At 43.1% G+C, this 23,902-nt stretch overlaps 2 protein-coding genes and 1 pseudogene across 2 annotated transcripts in view; 2 read left to right on the top strand and 1 right to left on the bottom strand.

Annotated features, from left to right (window-relative positions):
- On the top strand, positions 1-20,930 carry LOC135197282 (esterase OVCA2-like; annotated as a pseudogene).
- The window catches only part of LOC135197286 (UDP-GlcNAc:betaGal beta-1,3-N-acetylglucosaminyltransferase-like protein 1), a 42,744-nt gene that overhangs the window by 9,548 nt on the left and 9,294 nt on the right, over positions 1-23,902 (top strand).
- On the bottom strand, positions 21,456-23,858 carry LOC135197339 (UDP-GlcNAc:betaGal beta-1,3-N-acetylglucosaminyltransferase-like protein 1). The gene is made up of 4 exons (XM_064224478.1): positions 23,803-23,858; positions 23,488-23,640; positions 22,690-22,966; positions 21,456-22,472 (listed from the first exon to the last, which is right to left on the bottom strand). Exons 1-4 carry the CDS (start codon positions 23,856-23,858, stop codon positions 22,392-22,394), a joined length of 567 nt encoding a protein of 188 aa, XP_064080548.1. The 3' UTR covers positions 21,456-22,391.

Raw genomic sequence — 23,902 nt, forward strand, 5'->3', positions numbered from 1 at the left:
TTTTGGAATCACAAATATGACAGGGGGACAGAAGAAAGTACTGAGGGTCCTCTGTCTCCATGGCTATAGGCAGACTGGTACTAGCTTTCGTGAAAAGACAGGGGGCATTCAGGTGAGGTCAAATTTAAATTTATTTCTGTAATGAGTTGTGGGAGGATGACAATACCTGATTGTCCTCTCCCATCCAATTCTTCATTTATTTTTTTATGAAATTTTAATGTAAACTTTTTTTTATCAATATGACTACTATGCAGGGTCTGTTTATGTGTTAGAGAGATAACACAGCAGGTTCAAATCTGACTCCAAAATATGGGTGAATTTTTAAAATACTGTAATGCTCATTCCAGTTATTGGAGTACATATTGCTTTCACATTAGGGTTCTTCAACTTTTGTCCACCTCTTAGGATAGATAGAAACGAAGGCAGTTCTGTTTAAACCCCACTTACCCCATCACTCAAACCTTTCCCCTCTCTCTGCCACAGGGTGGTTTCTATCTTTTTTTTCACATAGTATTTTGGTTCCAGTTTTGCTGAAGTTGGGGAGGGTTCCTCCTTTATCAGTCTTCATAGCACCCATCAGGCCACTTGCTATATGAATTTACTGTGTAGAAGATGGTAATCCTTGTATTTTGAGGTTCAGGAAATGGGTACTTGATTCTTGCTTTTGTTTATCCTAACTTTTATAGTATTTTTTTTTCCCTTAAGAAGCAGGTCTGTTGCTCTCTTCATGATTAAGCCTCACTGTTCTTTTGTTTCCTTTTTCATGTTTTTATTGGCCCTACCTTATTTATGAGACAGATTATATTAAAGAAATGGCTTTAAGGTACAAGTAAATTCAAGTTTGGAACTTTAGAAGTATGTACTACATTAATTTAAAATTGTGTATTTGTATAGTAATGACCTTTATTTTTTTTTTTAAAAGCTGAAGCTGCAGTTCCTATAATTGAACAATGCTGCCTGAATTGCTACATTTGCTCAGTATCTGGATGTACAAGGTGGCACTGGAATTAGCCATGTATAGTGTTGTCACAAATTTGTAACTAATGTTAGTATGCTTTGGAACCTATATGCTATAGTAGACTGTTTGCAACTTGAAGTAGACTAACAGAATTGTGAACACTCAAGTAACAAACTGATAACTTATTAATTAAATAAAGAACAAATTCATTCCTGCTCTCTACCGACGTTTCCGAAATTTTAGGTGTTGTCAGTTTTATTTTTCTATTCCCTCATATTTATTTTATTTATCACCATTCCTATACCTTGTCTATCTCTGCAGGCTGAGTTCCCTTAGAAGCCCTATTAGTTTTTAGTTCTTTTTGAATTTCACTGTCCGTAATTGTTTTCAGCAGAAGATTTAAAGTGGAAAAGAGAGAAAATGAAGATGTATGGGACATGGACATAGATGAGATAGCATAGAAACGTTATCCTGAAATCTGTGACCTCATTTGATTTCAGAAAGTTACTGAAGAAGAGGGTGGAATTTGTGTTCATGACTTCACCACTTGTAGTGCCTCCATTGGAAGGCAGTGAAAATGAAGATGGGGGCTCTGGATTGGTGGTTTAGTCGTCCTGATGACTACTTTAGAGCTCAAGACGAATCAGATTGTGTTTTAAAGGTTATGAGGTAAGAAAAGTGATGTGTTCTGGTAGTATGTAAACCTTCTGAAATGTTTTTTTTGTACATGAACTTTCCTGTCACCATATATACTTAGCTTAGTCTCCGACGTTCCCGACAGAATTTCAAATCTCACGGCACAGTGACAGGTAGGTCAGGTGGTCTACCTTTTTTCCCGCGCTGGGTGGAGGGTGTATGAACCAATCCCGTTTTCTAATCAGATTTTCTCTGTCGCCGGACGCAACAACTGTTGTGGGTTCCTCCTGATAGTCGATTTCGCTCTCGCTTGCCTGGGATCATTTTGGAAGGATTTTTGGTGACGTACTGGATCTTTTTGGCTTGGCATACGCTTTTTGTGGACTGTTTTGATTTTGCTCTGGATTTTTCCTCTAAGATGGCTGATTTGGATTCTGTTGCTAAGACACCTGTTATGTTTAGGGTTTGTTCAGTAGATGTATGTAAGGTGAGGTTGCCGAAGGCTTCGGTGGACCCTCACACTGTGTATGAGGTGGTAGGGGGAATGAGTGTTCATTTATTATCCTATGTTAAGGAATGTGAGGGATTAAATAAGGATGAGTGGGAAGTCTCTTTCTTCCTACTTAAGGAAGTTAGAGAGAGATAAGGTGCGTAAAGCTTCCTCTCGAAGCTCTAGTAGGTCTCGTATTAGCGAGTTAGAATCAGATCCTAACCTTCTTGTAGCAGTAGAACCTCCTTGCCCTTTTTCAGCTCCTGCTCCCCGCACCGAAGCCAAGGATACGTCTTCGGAGGCGGCTGCGTTGAAAGCTACTATTCGCAGCATGGAGCTCAAGATTCACTCCTTGGAACAACCGGTAAGAGTGGCAGTGATAGTGATCTGTGCAGTGCCCCCAGTGTGTAGTGTCGGGAGGGGGCGTACTGACCGGTGCTCCGTAGTGCTTCCAGGCCTAGACCTCTTCCAAACTCCCAGTTCCAGTGGAGGAGGAAAGTCGACAGCCGCAGGAAGGCTAGGGAGAGCCCCCCACCGGTCAGGCGTCCCCTCGGCAGATCCTGATGTGCGTTCCCAGGCTGCCTCGGATCGTATCAAGCAGGACATCCTTCGCCAATGCTTTTCGTCTGCTTCGCCCTCACCGAAGCGCAGATGGAACTCCACGGATGCTTCGTGCCCATTGAAGAGAGCCTGGAAGGCGCCCTGCAGCTTTTTTGCTTCCAGCCCGGATGTTTTCTGGAGGAGCCTTCGCTGGATGTGAAGAGGCCCAGGAGATCTCGTGACTGCTCTTCTCCACGCGTGCCTCGCTCTGCTCCTACGGAAGAGGAGCCTGTGAAGTCCCCGCTAGTATTCTCGCCGGGCTCCAAGCTCAGATTACGGCCCTCGCTGACTCCTTGGGCGGTAGTTTCGTAGGAGGAAGGACGTTTCTCTTCCAGTCAAGAAATCCAGGCGTCCTTCTTCAGTCGTACGCTCTCCTCTACGTAGGCTCTCTTCGCTGGATGTTGCGGCTTCTTCCGAGCGAGGGGTTTCTCGCGAGAAGATCCCCCTCTCCTGACTGCCTCTCCTCCTCATCCAGGCGCTCTTTGGTGGCCGACGACCACTCTTCAACGGACAGGCTCCATTCTCCTGGCAGACGCTCTTCTCCTGCCAGGCACGTCATCCACCCCGAGTGTACGCCATTCGCTGGACAGGCGCGCTTTACAGGACAGGCGCCAATCGCCTGGCAGCCGCTCTCCTCTGGATAGGCGCCTAGAGCCTCGTAGGCTCCTCTCTCCTGTTCGGCGCTCTTCACCTGGGAGCCGCTCTCCTCTTGTCAGGCGCCAAGAGCCTCGCAAGCGCCTTTCGCCTAGTAGGAGCTCTACCCCTAGTAGCCGCTCTCCTTGCGACAGGCGCCAGGATTCTCGCAGGCACTACGTCCTAGCAGGCGCTCTTCTCCTGGATACTATTTGCCTTCTTGGTAGGAGCCAAGAACCTCAAGGGCGCCCTTGTCTTGAGAGACGTTCTTCGGGTGAAAGGCACTCTCCCTCGTACAAGTTATCTTCCTGCTTCGAAGCGCGAGTCTTCCCACAGACATTCCATGCCTGATAGACACTCCTCTATTTCAGCTTGTTGATCTCTAGATGACTTTGCTTCCCCTGTCAGGCGACAAGCATAGCGTAGACGCCCTTCTCCTGACAAGACCGCCTCTTCTTCAAAGGGACCCTCCTCGTTCGTCGGTAGAAGAGGACCAAGAAGGCTCTGACGAAGATTCTAGCAATACTGCAGCGGTTTCTTCTTATAAGAAGCTTACAGCTTTACTGCTCCAGGAGTTCGGAGATTCCCTCAGCCCTGCCGCTCCTCCGTTCTCTCATTCGTTGTTCTCGACATCCAAGACGACGAAAGGATCCTCCTGTGTCAGGATGAAACCCACTTTATCCATGAAGAAGGCACTTAGGGGTTTTGGATCTTGGCTGCTCTCCAAAGAAGAAGTGGGGAAGACGATGTTTGCCTTCCCACCATCTAAATTGTCAGGGCGTACTGGATTTTGGTACGAAACGGGAGAGCCCTTGGGTCTGGGTCTCCCATCTTCGGCCGACTCAGACTTCTCGGCGTTGGTGGATGCAACCAGGAGATCAGCCCTTAACTCTGCAAAGACATCTTGGGCCATGAATGAACTCGATCACATGCTGAAGGGTATGTTCAGAGTTCTAGAAGTTTTTAACTTCTTGGATTGGTCTCTGGGAGTCTTGGCTAGGAAGACGCAGACTCCGGATGCAATTTCTCCTGAAGACCTACACTGCGTACTATCCTGTATGGATAAGTCCGTAAGGGATGGAGCGAGTGAGATCGCATCTTTATTCGGTGCAGGAGTAGTCAAGAAGAGAGCCGTGTACTGCTCCTTCTTGACTAAGACGGTCTCACACGCACAGAGGTCTTCACTTTTATTCTCTCAGCTCTCGTCTCAGCTCTTCCCCAAGAAATTGGTGCAGGATATCTCGACCTCGCTCTCAGCTAAGGCTACTCAGGACCTGCTGGCACAGTCGACGAGGAAGCCTCGACCTACATTCTCCGTCAAGAGCAAAAAGGAGAAACCAGTGACGCAGGAACCCTTTCGAGGGGGTTCTTCCTCCAGACCTTCTTCTTTTCGGGGGCGAAGGCCCAGCAGGAGAGGTAAGACCTTCTCAAGGCGGTCAAGACAACCAAGTAGCAGACAAGTCCTTCAGACGACGGTAGGCGCCAGACACCTAAGATTTGCAGATGTCTGGGCCCAGAGAGGTGCGGACATCTGGACCCTCTATATTGTAAAAAGGGGTTACCTCATTCCTTTCGCCTCAAGACCTCCCTTAACGACCACTCCAAGGGAGTTTAACGGCCAACTATACAAGGACCCTATCATGAACCAAGTCCTCGTTCTAGCAGTAGATCAGATGCTAGAAAAGGAGGCAATAGAACTGGTATCGGATCTTCAATCAGCAGGCTTTTACAACCGCCTTTTCCTAGTTCCGAAATCCATCAGGGGGAATGGGAGACCGGTTCTGGATGTAAGCGCCCTGAACTTCTTTGTGGAGAAAAAGAAGTTTGCGATGGAAACCACGTCATCGGTGTTGGCTGCTCTTAGTCCAGGGGCTGGATGGTGTCCCTGGACTTACAGGACGCTTACTTCCATGTGCCGATCCATCCTTCCTTGAGGAAGTTTCTCAGGTTCATGATGAGGGGAAAAGTGTATCAGTTCAGGGCCTTGTGCTTTGGCCTCTCGATGGCCCCTCAGGTTTTCACGGGTATCTTGAGGAATGTCGCTCAGTGGCTTCACTTGGAAGGGGTGAGGATATCCCTTTATTCTAGGACGATTGGCTTATAAGGGCCAACTCGAAAGGAACGTTGTCTGGAGGACTTGCGGAAGACCTTGGATTTGACGAGTTCGCTGGGACTCAGTCAACTATCAAAAATCCCAGCTCATCCCCAATCAAGAATGTGTATATCTGGGGATTTGGATGGACTCTCGGAAAAATTTCGGGCTTTTCCGTCCCTGGAAAGGATAGCCCGAGGCTTCGAGAAGGTGGCAGCCTTCTTAGGGAAAGATGAGGGAGTGGATGAGTCTGTTGAGGATGCTCTCCTCGCTGGAGCAATTCGTTTCCCTAGGAAGGTTACATCTGAGACCTCTCCAGTTCTTTCTATCTCAGAACTGGAGTCGTCGTTCTCAGGATTTACGTCTTTCTTCTCTCTCACAGTGACTCAGCAGATCAAGGAGAAAGAAACTTTTGTGGTGGGCAGATCCCAACAGATTTGTACAAGGTCTGTCTCTGCAATCCCTGAACCCCAGCCTAGTGTTGTTCTCCGACGCGCGTCGGAGATAGGTTGGGGGGCGACTCTGGGAACGTTGGAGGTGTCAGGCACCTGGAAGGGGGAGTAGGTGTCCTGGCACATTAAACTGAAAGGAGCTGATGGCTGTTTGGCTGGCTTTGAAAGCCTTCGAGTCCCACGTCCGAGACTCCATTGTTCAGGTCAACTCGGACAACACCACAGCTCTGTCATACATCAGGAAACAGGGGGGGACACATTCCTTCTCCCTGTACGAGACAGCAAGAGACCTTTGCTTTGGACTGAAGGAAGGAGTGTCAGACTCCTCAACAGATTCGTGCAGGGGGAAAGGAATGTAAGAGCACACCTCCTCAGCAGAAAAGATCAGGTCCTTCCAACGGAGTGGACACTTCATCAAGATGTATGCCAGAGCCTGTGGAGGTTGTGGGGCAGGCCGCATCTAGACCTCTTCGCCACCTTGAAGAATGCAAGACTGGACCTGTATTGCTCTCCGATTTCGGATCCAAGGGCAATAGCGATCGATGCCCTTATGCTAGATTGGAAGGGTCTGGATGTGTACGCTTTTCCTCCCTTCAAGATCCTAGGAGAGACGTTTAAAGAAGTTCGCAGAGTCAGATTCAGCGAGAATGACTCTAATCGCTCCATTCTGGCCTGCCCAAGTTTAATGGTTCACAGAGGTACTGGAATGGTTAGTGGACCTTCCAAGATCACTTCCACTAAGGAAGGATTTACTCAAACAACCCCACTTTGACAGGTATCACAAAAACCTCCCCGCTCTCAGTCTGACTGGCTTCAGACTGTCCAAAGTCTCGTCAGAGCGAAGGGATTTTCGTCTTCAACTGCAAAAGCGATTGCAAGAGCAAGGAGATCTTCCACCCTTGTGAGTATACAGTCGAAGTGGGATGTTTTTAGACGTTGGTGTAGGAGCAAGAAAGTTTCCTCTTCCAGTACCTCTGTGATCCAAATTGCTGACTTCATCCTTTCCCTTAGGGAAGAATGTGGATTGGCGGTCTCAACTATTAAAGGATACCGCAGTATGTTAGCGGCAGTGTTCAGACACAGAGGCCTGAACATTTCCGACAATAAAGACCTTCATGACCTGATTAGGTCTTTTGAAACTACGAAGAAAGGGGCCGCAAGAACGCCTAATTGGAATCTTGATGTAGTTTCTTCAATTTCGAGCTCATCTAGGTTTGAACCTCCGCGATCAGCGTCATTCAGGGATCTTACCAAGAAGTCCCTTTTCCGTATGGCTTTGGCATCCGCCAAGAGGATGAGTGAGCTGCAAGCCATAGAAGGTAATGTGGGCTTCAAAGACCAGTCCATGGTTTGTTCTTTCCTTCCCTCATTCTTAGCAAAGAATGAGAACCCGTCGAACCCATGGCCCAGAAGTTTCGAGGTACAAGGATTGTCTTCGCTAGTAGGGGAAGAGCCAGAGAGGACTCTTTGCCCGGTAAGAATCATGAAGTATTACCTAAGGAGGAAAGAACAACTTAAGGGCAATAGAGACGTCCTTTGGTGCTCTGTGAGAGACCCCAGTAGGCCCTTGTCGAAGAATGCTCTGTCATTCTTCTCGAGAAGTCTGATCAAGGAAGCTCATGTAGCATGCGATGAGGACCAGTTTAAGCTACCTTAAGGTTGAGGGCCATTGCCACTTCGCTAACCTTCAACAAAAATATGTCAGTGCTAAACCTTATGAAGTCTACTTTTTGGAGATGCCAATCGGTCTTCGCAAACCACTACTTAAAAGATGTGAAGATAACGTATGACAAGTGCTTCGCCTTAGGACCATACGTATCTGCGGATTCGGTGCTGGTCAGGGAGCTGAAGCGTATCCTTGTTAGGTCACATATATTTTTATCCCCTCTTGTTTGGTTTGTGTTTTTATGGTTGTGTGAAAGAGGATGCAGGTAGGCATCTCTTTTTGTGTCGTAATTCTAACACAAGTTAGATTGGTTAGGTGGTTGGATGGTTTTGGCTACTTGCGGTAGTAGTGGACAGGTTCTATCATGTAAGCGGGCGAACCCCCTTTGACAAGGTCCTACTTGGATTCTACCATGTAAGTGGATCAGAAATCCCTTTGGTAGATCCGAAGAGTCTTTCAGCAACAGGTCACGCCCTCGCTGTAGCTCTTCAGGCAATGCAGATCATAGGACAGTATCCAGGAAGTCTTCTGCCTAAACAGGTAAGAACCAAGGTTTTTATATTCTAAAACATCAGTTGTTTCCCTTTTCTATTTTGTTTAGCTGTCTCTTACCCTCCACCAAGGGTGCCAATCAGCTAAGTATATCTGACAGGAAAGTTCATGTACAAAAAAGGGATTTTGACGTAGGAAAAACATTCATGGGCGAGGAAGCCGTGTCGCCCAGTGAAATGTGTCCTCTTTAGCACTATTTCTAGTAAAATATTGCTATGATACCAGAGAACTGCTAAATTGGACATGTCAGAAGTCCAGACTCGCTCACCTAAATTAAACAAAAGGTGTCGGTAATAAGAACTGGGGTCGAGTGTTAAACACTACCACAGCAACCCCTCCAATTAGCCTTTTCCTCATCAAAGACCCTGAAAACGGGGAGCCGACCTATAGGTCACACCCAGCTACCCTGTTGAAGGGGACTGCGCGTCATACTTATCGATAGCAAAGAAGCTTGGTGCACATCAAGGGGGGGAAAAAAGGAAAAAAAGGGGGGGGATTTCACTGGGCGACACGGCTTCTCGCCCAGAAATAGATTTTTCCTACGTCAAATCCCTTTTCTGGGCTCAGCCGTGTCGCTCCGTGAAATTGTACCAGAGAAACACCAAGCTATACTATCCTGAAAGGAAAAATCATATAATGAAATCAAAGGGAATAATAAAATAGTTTAGAATTGGAAAAAAATACAATTTATTTACAAAATATACTATATAGCCAAAACATGTGGCAACATTTGCAACAAGTAACATACATAATAAAATAATTACAGATAATTTGTATGTACGTAAAACTATACACGATTATACACTTATTCTAATAGCTAAGGCATTTGCTGAGGTAGGTAAAATGTTAATGAGGGCTGGCATAATTGAAAAGATTCATATGACACAAGGACGGTACTATAATGATGTAGCAGTAGGAGACACTGGCCTTCCTGCAGCTATTGCATGATATTTAAGATCCTCTAAAGACTTAAGGTAGTGCTTTTTGAAAACCAAGGGTGACTTCCAACCAGTATACTTCTTCAGATCATCAAAGTCCATATATTTGAAGAAGTTAACAGAAGTTGCTATTGCCGAATGTCATGCACCTTGGGGAATGACCCTGGGCTGGCTTTCTTGTAAAATATAAAATCTGCTGCCTAATGCCTTTTAGAGATAGTGTACCACCATCTTTCTAATGAAAAGGGGGCCTTCGGAATAGGTAGACGTCCTAGATAAATAGTCCTTAAGAGTTTTAACAGGGACCATAACGATGGATCCTGCGGAAGCGGGACAATCTTCCATGGAGACCACCACATCAAGGGGTCTTCATTCTTAGCTAGAAATTGCTTATTTGGCGAAAGCAACACTCCCCCGAGGAAAGGAACTCAATATGCGCTTCATCTCTAGATAAAGATGACAGCTCTGATATTCTGGCACCTGAAGCTAGACTCAATAAGAACAGAGTTTTACGCAAATGGTTTGGTAATCACATTTGAAGTTGTCTGTTTCCGAGGCTAACCTAAGAACATCATTAAGAAACCATGACACTGACGACGGTCTGTGAACGGGGGGCGTAGACGTGCACATGCCCTTGGGATAGAGGTGAAATAAGACGCGTTAGATTGATACCAAACCCGAGAAGAAAAATCTTTTTCAGAGCTGACTTAGTGGTTGTTATTGTTGCAGCTGCCAAGCCTTGTTCAAACAAAGACCTGAAGAAGGTTATGGCCACGTTCAATGTCATTACTTTGATATTTGATTCTCTGAGGAACGAAGACAATGTTTCTTCAACTGCTGAGTCATACTGGCGAAGCGTAGACTCTCTCTTGTCTGACTCCAAGAACAACATGTTCTGTGGATCAATGTCGCCTACTCTCTTACTGCAAAACTTCATGAAATCCATAAAGTTAGGGGTTTTGTGAAGACCTGAGGAATCGAACACAGTCCTCGTTTGAACTTGTTGCGATAGTCTCAAGTCCGGGAGAGGGTGAGGGCAAAGACCTAGTTCCAGGAGAAGGGGAAACCAGTTGCTCTTGGGCCAGTGAGGGGCTATGAGAGCCACCTGACCTTCGAAGGATCTCAACTTGTGCAGCACCTTCAGGAGAAGGTTCACTGGAGGGAATAATAGATCTTCGTCCACTGGTTCCAATCTAGCTCAGGGCGTCCGTAGCGTATGCCAGAGGGTCCAGATTGGGGGCTACGTAACAAGGCAGCTTGTGGTTTGCCTCTGTGGCAAACAGATCTACTTCTAGACCTGGTACTCTTTGGCAAACCCTCTCGAAGGATTCTTGGTCCAGTGACCATTCTGATTCCAGAGGGACCGACCGAGACAGGGCGTCTGCCACTACATTGTGGACTCCTGCCAGGTGAGTAGCCGACAGATGCCAGGTGTTCTTGGCTGCTAGAGAAAAGATTGCTATCATCACGTGGTTCACATGACTTGACTTTGAACCACCTCTGTTTATACAGTGTACTACTACTGCACTGTCGAGGACCAACCTGATATGAGTCTTCTTTGGAGGATGGAGCTTTTTTAAAGTCAGAAACACTGCCATAGCTTCCAGAATGTTGATGTGAAGTGTTTGTGAGGTGACCAAGTTCCCTGAACCTTCTTGTGCTGTGAATAACTTCCCCAACCTGTCAGCGATGCGTCCGTATGCACCCACTAGGGACGGGGAGGAAACTGCAACGGTAACTCCTTGGCTAGGTTGGCGGCCTTTGTCCATGGGCGCAGGCGTTTTCTGAGAATCAGAGGTATCCGGGCGAACTTGTCCCGACACTTGGCATTTGCCTTCGAACGCCAAACTCGATTGATGTCCTTGAGCTTGGCTTTCAACAGAACGTCCGTGACTGAGGCAAACTGGAGCGAGCCTAGGATCCTCTCCTGATTCCTCCTCGAAGTCTCTTGCACTTTAAGAATTGTCTTGTTGCCTTGGCAATCTCCTTTCTCTTTCCTGCTGGAATGGAAAGAGTGTGAGAATCCAAGTCCCAATGAATCCCTAGCCACTGGAACTTGGACTCCGGAGTCAACCGGGACTTGGTCCTGTTGATCTTGAACCCTAAATATTCCAGGAAAGACATGACCTTGTCCGTGGCTTTCATACATTTGCCTTTGTCCATCTCCCAGATTAGCCAATCGTCTAGGTACGCCACCACCAATATACCCTGGGATCTTAGCTCCTGCACCACTGCCTCCGCCATGGTTTCGTGAAAACCCTTGGTGCTATATTTAGCCGAAGGGCATTACTTTGAAGGAGTAGGCTTCTTTCCCTAGTTTGAAGCCGAGGAATGGTCGGAAGTGCCGAGCTATCGGGACATGATAGTAGGCGTCTGTAAGATCTATAGAGGTGGTGACGGCCCCACGGGGAAGTAAGGTCCGCACCTGAGAGATGGTCAGCATTTTGAACTTGTCGCAACGAATGTACAAGTTTAGACGGGACAAGTCTAAGATCACCCTTCTTTTGTCGTCCCTTTCTTTGGGACGCTGAATAGACGACCCTGAAATTTCAAGTTCTTCGTCCTGGAGATTGCTCCCTTCTGGAGAAGGTCCTTGGAGTAATCCATCAATTCCTGCGTTGGTTCCTGATAGAAGGTGATGGGTGGAGGAGGACCTTTGATCCAACTCCAGCCTAGGCCTCTGGATACTATGCTTTTTGCCCAACTGCTGAACAACCCCCAACGATGACGAAAGAGGTACAGCCTGCTACTCCTACCTGAGAAACTTCATTGAGATGATGAAGGCCGGGATCCTCTGCCTGACCTGCACCTCTAGTTCGCCCTTGGGCTCTGGCTCCTCCGCGCTGGCGAAAGGATCCTCTAGCCCTGCCACCCCTAGCAACTCTGGTAAAGGGGTGAAATGCCCGACTCTCATAGACCGGGGTTAAAAGCGGGCGACACTGAATACTGTGAGGAGGCCTGTTGGTTAGACGGCAGCGAAAGGAAGACAAATTGATGCTGTTGCTGAGGCTGAGCCTTAGAAGTCGAAGGCTGGATACCTGTTGAATTGGAACAGCTTGTAGCACAGGATGCTGTTGCGTGACTTGGAAAGGTAGGAACTTCCTTTGCCTCTTCCTGTTTCCTAGCCCTAAAACTGGAGGAAGAAGACTCTGATTTCCTTTTGAAAGGGATTCCCCAACGCAACCTGATGCTTTGGTTAAGACGTGATGCCCCTCGCTCTGAACCTCGGTTACTGCTGAAGCTGGGAAGAGATCTGCACCCCAGATTGAGGAAGCTAGAAGCTTGTTGGGGTTCGTGCCTGATCGTAGCCTCAGACAGAACATGCTTCCTGCAATTTCTCCTAGCAATCGCAAAGTCGTACAAGTCACATTTGCATGCTTAAAAGTAACGACTTCGCAATGACCTTAAACAGCAGCTCCTGAGCGTACTCCCGAGCCGCCGTCTCTGTCATCACTAGGGAGTTAAGAGACTTGCGAGACGTGTCTTAGCGTCAAATTTGGCTTGGATCAATGCGTCTGACAGCCTAGGAAGGCGTTCACTAAACAAGGTGATTGCACAATCTGGCTTCAGCTTGCCTACCGAGAACGTAGCTGGCAAATCCTCCCACCAAATCCTCCCTACCTGGGAGTAGTAAAGATGTGGGATCTGTCTCCCTAAGCTGGGGCAATGGGCTCTTCTCGAGTCACTGCCTGGAGTGTAAGTTCTGCTACCTTTGATGTAAAAGGTAAGGGGTTCCCGACATCAGTTGTAAACATGGTGAAAGGACTTTTAAAAGCTGTTATTCTAGTATTTGAGCAGTCCCACTCTTCTAGGCTCCGTATCCATGTTTGCTGAGCCTGATCTCTAGAAAAGGATAACAGTCCTGGCGGGGACCTTTATCCTCTCTAACCAGAGCTGCCTCCGTAAGCCATAACATAGCCTATAAATGGAGGCTGTAAACCTTCGGGAAAAAACTCGAAATCCTCGAGCCTACGTGTGCCGCAACCTTCTATAGTCAACATCCCATTGACAAACGGAGCGAAGTTAGCCACCCTCCAGGGATTACCGGGGTGGAACGGAGGGAGCGTGGACCTATCAGGCATGCTCTGAGCTTGCATCAAGCTACTAGAAGGGGCCGAAACTGCCGACTCCTGTCTGAGACCTGCAATCAGGGAAGTCCTGAGCACCTAACCTGCTAAACACTTCTTCAAACCTTGCTGCAACTGAGCTGAGTAAGCTACCAAGGCTACTGACCTGATTTAGAATATTTGTGTTGAACTGGTCTTGGTCAACGGAAGGAGAATCATCCTGTCCCTCTTGCGGTACCTTATGAGGTATCCGGTCCCTAGAAGTTAATGGAATGGGACTGGTAGGGCAATAGGAAGAATTCCCTCCTTGAGACCTTGGGATTGAAGGTTTTTGGAAAGCGACTTTATTTTAGTTTTAATATGTGTATGAACCTCTGGTGACTGCCCAGGCCTTGGCATTGTCTCTGATCTGCCTTTAAGCAAGGTTTTACCCGCAGGTTTTTTCTTTAGTTTAGGAATCACAGAGAAGGAGTGCAACCTGGGAGGGGGCAAACCTCTGTGAAACCCATGAAGGAATTGGAAGTAGAAGGAGAGGAAGAATCAGAGTCACTCAAGGAAAGATCCCGGTGACTAACTAAGCAGCCTCATTAACACTGTTACCTGTACCCGTGCCTAGTGTAACGGGCAAATCCTCAAACCACTTCAAGTGAGACTTCCTCTAGTCCAAGGTCCGGCAATTCCGCCTCTTGCTGTTCAATAACTGAGTCTTGGATTGATTTGATAATCGGTGCCGCTACTTTTGGATCGACGTATCCGGCAGATTTTCCGGCTGGGAAGAGCAAAGTCGCCATATCTCGGGACAGAATATACGGCTTAGCCTTCCCTACGTTCCGTCCAAACCCTCCAACCCAGATCTTGAGGGCGGAGAGTGCAGCATCCTTAATAGACTGCTCAGCCTGTAATGCAAGGAATGTGTCAATACCAAGTACAGGCGGTCCCCGGGTTACGACGGTTCCGGCTTACGACGTTCCGAGGTTACGACGCTTTTTCTTAAATATTCAATGGAAAAATCCGTCCTTGGGTTTCGACCTTGTTTCCGAGGTTGACGACGCTGACGCTTCCGACGCTCCGAGTTAACGACGCTTTAAAAAACGCATACTATGATAAAAATCCTTTATAGTTTAGCACAGTAAATTAATAAAAATAAGTTTCTGGTTAGATTACAACAAAAATTTTGAGATGATGATGATTTTCGACACTTTTTATGTATTTTTCTATGTTTTTTAGTGACGCCTCATATGCGGAACTAGTTTCCGAGCGAATGAATACATACTAGTTTACATATAACAGTCCAAAAGCGCTAATAATGAAAAAATCATTGCTTGTTTCCAGTAATAATAACAAAACGAAGTTTCTGGTTAGATTACAACGCAAATTCCAAGTATCCAAAGAGAGACATTATCCAGTAATTTGATCAGAGAGAGAGAGAGAGAGAGAGAGAGAGAGAGAGACGAGAGAGAGAGAGAGAAGAGAGAGATGAGAGAGAGATTGAGAGAGAAGAGAGAGAGGAGGCGTCTTCCGACGCTCCGAGTTAACGACGCTTTTAAAAAACGCATACTATGATAAAAATCCTTTATAGTTATTTAGCACAGTATATTAATAAAAATAAGTTTCTGGTTAGATTACAACAAAAATTTTGAGATGATGATGATTTTCGACACTTTTTATGTTGTATTTTTCTATGTTTTTTAGTGACGCCTCATATGCGGAACTAGTTTCCCCGAGCGAATGAATACATACTAGTTTATATAACAGTCCAAAAGCGCAAATAATGAAAAAATCATTGCTTGTTTCCAGTAATAATAACAAAACGAAGTTTCTGGTTAGATTACAACGCAAATTCCAAGTATCCAAAGAGAGACATTATCCAGTAATTTGATCACAGAGAGAGAGAGAGAGAGAGAGAGAGAGAGAGATGAGAGAGAGAGAGAGAGAAAGAGAGAGAGAGACAGAGAGAGAGAGAGAGAGGCGTCTTCCGACGCTCCGAGTTAAGGACAGAGAAGTGTTCGTTTCGTTTAAACGGCCTCTGACTCATGCCAGTAAATGTTTTGTTGATACTAATAATATAAGCCTATTTAAAGATACGTTTACTTTAATTAGTCTATATGATACGTAAATAGTAATCAAACTGTTCTTGTAGCCCTCAATATTTGGCAAAATCGAAGTATCCAAAGAGAGACATTATCTAGTACGTAATTTGATCAGAGAGAGAGAGAGAGAGAGAGAGAGAGAGAGAGAGAGAGAGAGAGAGAGAGAGAGAGACGCTTTGGCAACAATGGTCTCGGGGGTTTTTATAGCTTCCTTCTGCTTGATGATCGTGGATATTGTAGAAGGATTTCGACCATACTCGTTTGCCAAATCGACGATACGAACGCCACGTTCATGCTTTGCTATAATTTCATGTTTTGCTTCCATCGAAATCATTTTCTTGGATTTTTCTTATCACCTGCTTTGTCTTTAGCTTTGAGACCCATGGTTAATAATAAAATAGACAAAATAACACGAGAAATAGGCGCAAATACAACGAACTAAACAACGACGTGTTAACATGCAGCACCAACAAACAAACAGACTGAACGCCATTTATCGGTCGCCTATACAACTAACATCATCGCAAAATCGTATCTCAAATATTTCGTTGTATATCAAAGCTTGTATTTTCGCAAATTTTCTGTTATATCTCAAAATATTCGTATATTAGGGCAATCGTTATGTCAAGTTTCCAATGTAATTTGATCAGAGAGAGAGGAGAGAGAGAGGAGGAGAGAGAGACCAAGAGAGAGAGAGAGAGAGAGACGCTTTGGCAACAATGGTCTCGGGGATTGACGTAACGTTTATTTTCTGAACAGATAGGACAGAGAAGTGTTCGTTTCATTAAACGGCTCTGACTCATGGCAGGAAATGTTTTGTTGATACTAATATATAAGCCTATTTAAAGATACATTTACTTTAATTAGTCTATATGATACGTAAATAGTAATCAGCTGTTCTTGTAGCCCTCAAGATTTTGCAAAATCACTACCCAGGTTGTACATAAAACTTCAAGAATGTAGTGTCACCAGAGGATACAATAGTTTTTACCTTCAAGAACCAGCATTCTTTTATGAAAATAACATAATCCAGGTTGTACATAAAACTACAGGAAACAACATGTAGTGTAACCAAAGGATTACAAGTAAGGTTTTATAACTTTTATTAGTTTAAGACATATTTCCAAGCGTCGTTCCGGCTTACGACGATTTTCGGCTTACGACGCGTCTCAAGAACGGAACCCCCGTCGTAACCCGGGGACTGCCTGTAAATTCCTTGAACATTATTCTATAATTATTGATTAAACAATGTAATTTAATTTAAAGAAATTTTAATTGATCATTTATTTTATCTCATTTCAATATTTGTTTTTTTTTTTTTTTTTACAATAAACATAGAACCAGCAGTGCGGGGTAACTTACCGAAGAGGTAGCCTTGATGTACCAAGTCGTAGCAGGCAAAACAGTTTTCATGATGCAGACCAACGGAATCAGGAAGCAGCACTGCACAGGGGGCGTGGCCCCGACAAACGTCATGGCCGCACGGATCTTGCAGAGCAGCACTACAGCCGGCAACCAGACACTGAGAGGCCTGTAAGTGCAATAATATATAAGAACAATTGCACACACTTAATAGGATAATGGAATATATTTCTTTTTTTTTTTTTTTTTTTTTTTATGTGCCGGAGCATTCCGGGCTATAAAGAAAAGAAAGGGTATATATATTCATATGTTAACGTCCCGGGGACTGTGTAAGGAAAAAAACCACCGGAGTTGTATACCCGGAGCTGTATGACCCGGAGAGGGGGCGGGGGGTACACGAAGTAACCCGGGACGGCCACATGAACTCGCAAGTTCCGTGGGGCAAGGAAAATAAAAATAAAAATAAAAATAAAGATAAAAATAATGATAATAATAAAAACTAAAATAACAAATATACTATCTCCGCCTACAGAAGAGTAACTTCCGTAAACATAACCCTCAATGACTCCGGGAGAGGCTGGAATCTAAACCCCGCCTTATGCGGAGAGGGAATGTTTTAGGCGGTGGATGTAAGCTCCGGGAGTGAAAGAAGCAGAGCGCAACAATCCACGGAAGCCGAGGCTGAAACGCAGTGCGACTAACAACTCCGGTAGGCGGTCGGCTAAGAAGCGACACTCCCCAGCCCAAGGTCCTGGGCTGGGAGACCCACTACACCTCCCCCTCCGCTGGTGGGACGGCCGTCAGCGACAAACAACGAGAGCGGCACCCAACTACGGGGAGTCCCACGAGAGGGGGAGGGAGGGAGGGCTGAAGGGGGGACGATCACGTGACCAGCGATTTCCCGCGAATAAAGGATCACGAGGAAAATGCAGGCAAAGCCTATGAAGGCTAGCTGCCGACGAACCGAACAAATATACAAAGACAAAATAAAATCAATTACTTAAAGCTAAGGGAAAAACATGCTTTAACAGGGGTAATGAAAATAAGGGGCGAAAAATATAAAACGCAATGGAGGCCACTCGATGAGAGTGGGCGCAACAAGGAAAAAAAATTACTTGCTTACCGACAAAACGAAAACAAACGGTAAGCTGACGAAAAGAAAAAGGGGGAATTCTTGAATGGAAAATACCAAACTAAAATAAAAGGGGGGAGGGGGGGGGGGAACGGTAGATAAACATCGAAGCACGAAACAAAGAAACGTGCACGAACGCCGACCCCCTTGAAAAACAGGAAATCATGAAAATAATAAACGTAGATCAAACAAGATCGACAAAGCAACTGCCACCCAAGACATAATAAAATATATACTGAAAATATATACTGAAATATCATAAGTTACGAGTATATAAATATAAATATATAGGTACTGAAAGAAGCCCGCTCGAAAGAAATTGGTACACAACAAGGGAACGACGTAATGGCGGCTCGCTACCGCTCGCTACGGGAGGAGACGCCTAACAAAATCCTAAATAAAGGCAAAACGAAAGGCAAAATCACTCCCTAAATACAGAAAAAGGGCGAACCAGTACTTAACTTGGGTGAAGAGGCAGATTGACGATCCATAACGAAAAAGAATTAAGAAACCAATAAAAAGAACAGTTAGCTATAAAAAAGCGTGCAACGCTGGGAGGCTATCGATAAGAATGACGCCGCAGTCCCCTTCAACAGGGTAGCTGGGTGTGACCTATAGGTCGGCTCCCGTTTTCAGGGTCTTTTGATGAGGAAAAGGCTAATTGGAGGGGTGCTGTGGTAGTTGTTTAAACACTCGCCCCAGTTCATACCGACACCTTTTATTTAGGTGAGCGAGTCAGAGACTTCTGACATGTCCAATTTAGCAGTTCTCTGGTATCACAGCAATATTTTACTAGAAATAGTGCTAAAGAGGACACATTTCACGGAGCGACACGGCTGAGCCCAAGAAATGATATTGTTAAGATACAATAAAGTTTTGTACATACTTACCTGGCAGGATAATATACGATTAATGGGCCCGCCCAGCCTCCCCTCAGGAGACAGGTGGAAGAGAAAATCTGATTAGAAGATGGGATTGGTTCATACACCCGCCACCCAGCGGCGGGAAAGGTAGACCACCTGACCTACCTGTCGCGTGTGCCGCGAGATTTGAAATTCTGTCGGGAACGTCGGAGACTAAAGTTAAGTATATATCTGCCAGGTAAGTATGTACAAAACTTTATTGTATCTTAACAATATCATATTTATGTTAAAGTATCTGGAATGATGCAGCACAGAAAAGTCTTTCGATCATAAAATAATGGGGCTCATTATTCACAGGAATCTCTTGTTGCTGTTGAAGCCCAGTTTCAGGGAAAACGGCCCATTTGATGGGATTTTAGGATTTAGCCAGGGGGCAGCCTATGCTAGGTCTTATTTGTGGTCTTCAGCAACAAGGTTTTTTTTTTTTTTAAGCTGAGCTATCCTTTCAAGTTTGCAATATTTGTATCTGCCTTCAAGTCAAGATCACTTCCCCACCAGCACCTTTACAAAGAAAAAATCACTATACCTACCCTACATGTCTTTGGAGAAACAGATCAGGTAAGGGATGGAGGAGTTATGTTTCGTATTTGTTGATTAATTAATATTGTTTTGTGCGTAGCAGCTGTATTGAAGTATTTTGTTAAAGGAAAAACGTGTCAGTAATCCAATTCATAGTTGCAGTAAAGCCAGTTCGTGCAAAACTTACATCATGGAATAAAAGGATCTCTAAACTTAGCATACTTAGACATTTAGAAAAGAAAAGAAGATAGATTGTCCATACTAGACCCATCAATCATATTGACTCCAAGTTACTATCACGAGATCCTCAAACATTCCCATTTTAATGTCTATAAAATGAAAGATGTAGATCTATGAGTGATTGTTTGTGCATGTGCACATGTGAGTTGAATGAAACTACCCAACCCATTCTATTTGCTTATCTTGTTATCAAGCACCATTAAGGGTTTTTCCAACATTACTTCAGCAGATCAAAATTTGATGCTTTTTCTTCATCATTTAACTGGTCTGTTTTCTTATTTTATATTTTTCTTGAAAGAGATTGAGTACAGTATTATGTATTACTCACAGTTTTATTAAAACCAGTATATCCTGTAATTGGTAATAACTGTTGCCAAGCATGCACACTCCGTTGGTCTTTTACTCACTCACAACACACCTGCTCTGCCCAATTGCCCCGTGGCTGAGCACCACCTTTGCCCTCTTGCTCCTTTATGTCCCTCAAGTTGCCTTCACAGTTATCCTGGCAACCCATTGACCTTGCTTTCCATTTGCTTATCAAACCACGCATAACAGATCTAGTGGCTATTCCCAAAATTGGCAGTGTCCAGTGGATCAACTCTTAATCATAATAGTAATGTTGATATTGTCCAAGCTCTTTGTTGAAATTCATGATTCCAGAGAATTCAAAGGCCAAAGTTCTTTCACAGATTTTGCGATCGTTTTCAATAATGAAAAATGTATCCATTTATACAAATTTTAGATACAAAATCTAACAGATGAAAACAATGAAATTCACAGTTTTCTCATCCAGTTTTTATTTTAAATGATGGTTCTTGAAAGATTTTTTATTTTAAATGATGGTTCTTAAATGATAATCAATTAACAAATTCTTTGTATGTTTTAATTTTAAGTGTTGTATTACTGTACTTGCAATGTTCTCTGTTTTACCTCCAGGTAATTCAAAAGCCAATGAGTGAGGAAATCCTTGAATACTTCCATGATCCCCAAGTTTTGATGCACCCTGGAGGTCATTTCATTCCTGCGACTGGAGCGCAGAAACCTGCATACTTGAAGTTTTTAGAAAATATGTGTGAGATTTGTGACGAAGAGCACAGTTAATCCTCACATACATCTCCTGTGCTTGCATTGAGAAATTTATAGGAAACTTCCAGTGCAAGTGTGTTGCAAATTCCCAAGAAAATATTTCCGTCTGTCTAAATATTGCCAGCATTTTTGTGGCACATCTTATGCCACCTTAGATTACTCATTGAGACTGCTCAGTACATGACACTGGAATAGGATAACATATCTCTAGAGGACAGTGTAAGACTTCCTATCCTCTTCAGTCAACTTAATTTTAACGTAGGTTATTTTTGTTATTATTTATTTTTATTGACTTATTGTAAGCTTTGAATGTCACTAAATAGTGCTGTTGTTTATGAAAAAATTGTTACTTTATCAAAGCCTTTAAAATGTATTAAGTTCACATGCAAATTCAGATCTTGTTTTATGGACATAAGCTGTAACCACTAGACGACAGAGGGGCTATTGCAGATTTAGAGTTGATCAGTAAACAATAATTTTTCAATCCAGTTATATGGGGGATATATAGAAGTATGGAAAAGTCTCATCAGTAAATGTTTATAGCTTTTATAAACGTAATGCTTTAGTTTTATTACACCCTTTTCATAATCCAATGTGGCACAGATGAGGACATGTCCTTATGTATCTGATGGGTTTTGCTTCTTAACTGCATTTCCATAGGAGTAACAAGTTTCTTTATGATAAAACAATAAATAAATAAAGAGCAATAATGACATTATTAGCAATAAGCTGCAAAGTAAAATATATGAATGTGGAGATACAAGTAAACTTTGTGACCTGAAAATATCAAAGGGAAAATTTGTTTACCTTTTTGTGTCTCAAAGTGATTACACTTATACAAAACATTGCTTTGATACTGTGAAAATAGGGGAGTTATTTCAAAATCTTATTTGCATGCTGCTTAGGAGATAATTACCTTGAGAGCTTTTGTGTCCAAATATGAGTTTTGTTTATATATCAAGAAACTGGTTATGTATGCAAACAGTTATTAGTCTTAAAATCTGAGATACTGTACTTTTAGTTTATTTCTTACTCAAGACAATGCATCTTAGCTGTGTAATGTAGAATAGTGACTTCATATTCTTTATATATTAAATAATTTAAAGGTTAAGAATTGTATTTACTTTGTTATTACAATTTTACTATGAAAGTCTATGATTTTTCTTATAGGTATGTATTTGTTTACCAGTTACTGTGATGTTAAAATATATTCATGATATTTTGATATTAAAATCTGAATTTATTTTTGTGTTTACAGAAAGTTCCTTGAAAGAAGGTAGTAAATAGAAAACACTGCAAAGCTTTTGGTTGTGATCGTCACACTGCATTTTAGTTATGGGTAAGATGTTCGCAAAACAGATTTTTTTGTTTGTGTTCTAATACAATAAAAAACACTACTAGTTCCTATATCTCAATCTGGAAATTTAGCCATTCTAATCTGGTACATATTATGTTGAACATAGAAGTATGTAAATAGTAGCATAGCATATCTTGGAAAGATTCTGTTTAGGACCTATGAAAGTCTGCTTGCAAGAACTTGTTTGCTTTTTTGGTGCCAGATTTGCTTCTTTCTGAGGAGTCCTCCAGAGGTGTGGGGAAGTTATCCATCTTTGTACGGAGTTAAGTATACTCTTACTATATTGGGAAAGCTCTGCACATTATTCTTGATGGAGGAAAAATGAAGGCTTTCAATATAGTAAATAACTCAGATTTTACTTCCATTTCATAAGAACTCTGGGCTAATGCTAGCACTTATTACATTTTGTATAGATTTTTTGCCATTTTCACTTAGCATGAGAATCTTCAGCAGACGACCATACAGATATCCTTTATACTTTAAGGCTGAAGACCACTGGTAGTATTTTGTACTGCAGACACGTACAGCACATTTTGATTCGCAAGATTAATACTAGTGCTATACCCATATATCAACAAATATTTTGGCTCCTTGGGTGCTAATTAAAATGATGATAGTCTTTTCCCTCTTCTAGATGTAAGCTTCTTAAGTTTTCTTCAAACTGTCCTCCAGTTAACTCCTGAAAACCAGAAAAGATGTCTGGCTTAGGATAAGATAATCACTATTAAATCATTACAACACGGGTCTTGCATATAAGCAATAAACATTCTTAAATAATATAAATGTATACACTTGTCCATCTCTGCAACAGATTGTGAAATTTTGCCATCTGCAGAAAATGTATTTAAAAGATTATATGAATATTCTAGTTACTATAGTATACAGATTGCCCTTACCATCTTCATGCAAATAATTAGAGGAGCTTTTGCTTCGCTGAAATGAATGATTGGTACTTTTGGTTTTGGTTTTTCCTTTGTTTCTTCATAAGTGTAGTAGGACCCAACCTTCTTGACATCAACGTCACAGAAAGCAGTGACCTTCCTCTGGTTTTCTTTAGTCAGTGATCTGTAAAATTTCCGTCCTTGCTTCCCAGCATTCCAGATAGTAAAAGTATCCCAGTTTTTCAGCACCTTCTCCTGAAGTTCTTGGATACGCAAGTCCCATATGGTCTGTCTTTTCAACAAACATAAATTTAACTGGTTAGTTCCACTGAATTATTGAGCCAGATAAGCTTTTAAACTAACTTGAATCATGGGAGTGAAATATCTGCAATTTCAGCTCAGTATGGAAAGCAGGTTGTTGATATTTCAAATTGGTAACATTTTTAAGTTAATGAAGACAGTATGCAGTACTCCCAACAGTCTACAATAACAGTCCCAAAAGTTAAAACTTGGGGGTTGCTGGCTGAATTAACAAAGGAGCCTTTACCATTGAATTTACTCAGGAGGCTGATGCTTCCGTAGACAAAACCCTGACTTTGTGAGTACTAATGTTGGTGATGTCTTACCTTCTGTTATTGGTGAATATGTTCTCCAAAATCAGTGGTAAAGGCTTGTTTATTTATTCAGCAAGCAAACTTGCAAAGTTTTAACTTTTATGTTAGGGAAAAGGTAAAAGAAACAGAAGTGAAACAGTGATCAAATAACTGAAAGGAGAGCAGCGTACTGTACAAGAGTTCCAAACTTTATACTTACTCATGGATTGAGAAAGTTGTAGCATGAGGATGGTATCTGTATATGAGAAGCTCGTCATCATGCCTGATTATTTTCCCACCACTGCCTATGTGTTTATAGAAAAATATTAGATCCTCTGGAGTTCCTTTCCCTGCTTCACTAAATCCACCAACGCTGAAAGTAATGAAATACTATCTATATGATGCTTTGCACAGGGAAATAAGTGGAGTAAATCCCTGGTACAGTAAGTATAGTGTAACCTAGACATGGTGTGTTAAATTTATTAGAAGGAAAACAGTTAGAGAAAATGTAAATGATTAAGTTTTGTGCTTTTACCTATGAATAAGAACTAGAGATGTTCTTACAATGGCAGTCATAAGTTCAATTAGCATTTTTTATTATCTCTGTAAATGGTGTAAAAGAGTAATCATTATAC

This window comes from Macrobrachium nipponense, chromosome 18 (genome assembly GCF_015104395.2).
Source record: "Macrobrachium nipponense isolate FS-2020 chromosome 18, ASM1510439v2, whole genome shotgun sequence".
Lineage (NCBI taxonomy): Eukaryota > Metazoa > Arthropoda > Malacostraca > Decapoda > Palaemonidae > Macrobrachium > Macrobrachium nipponense.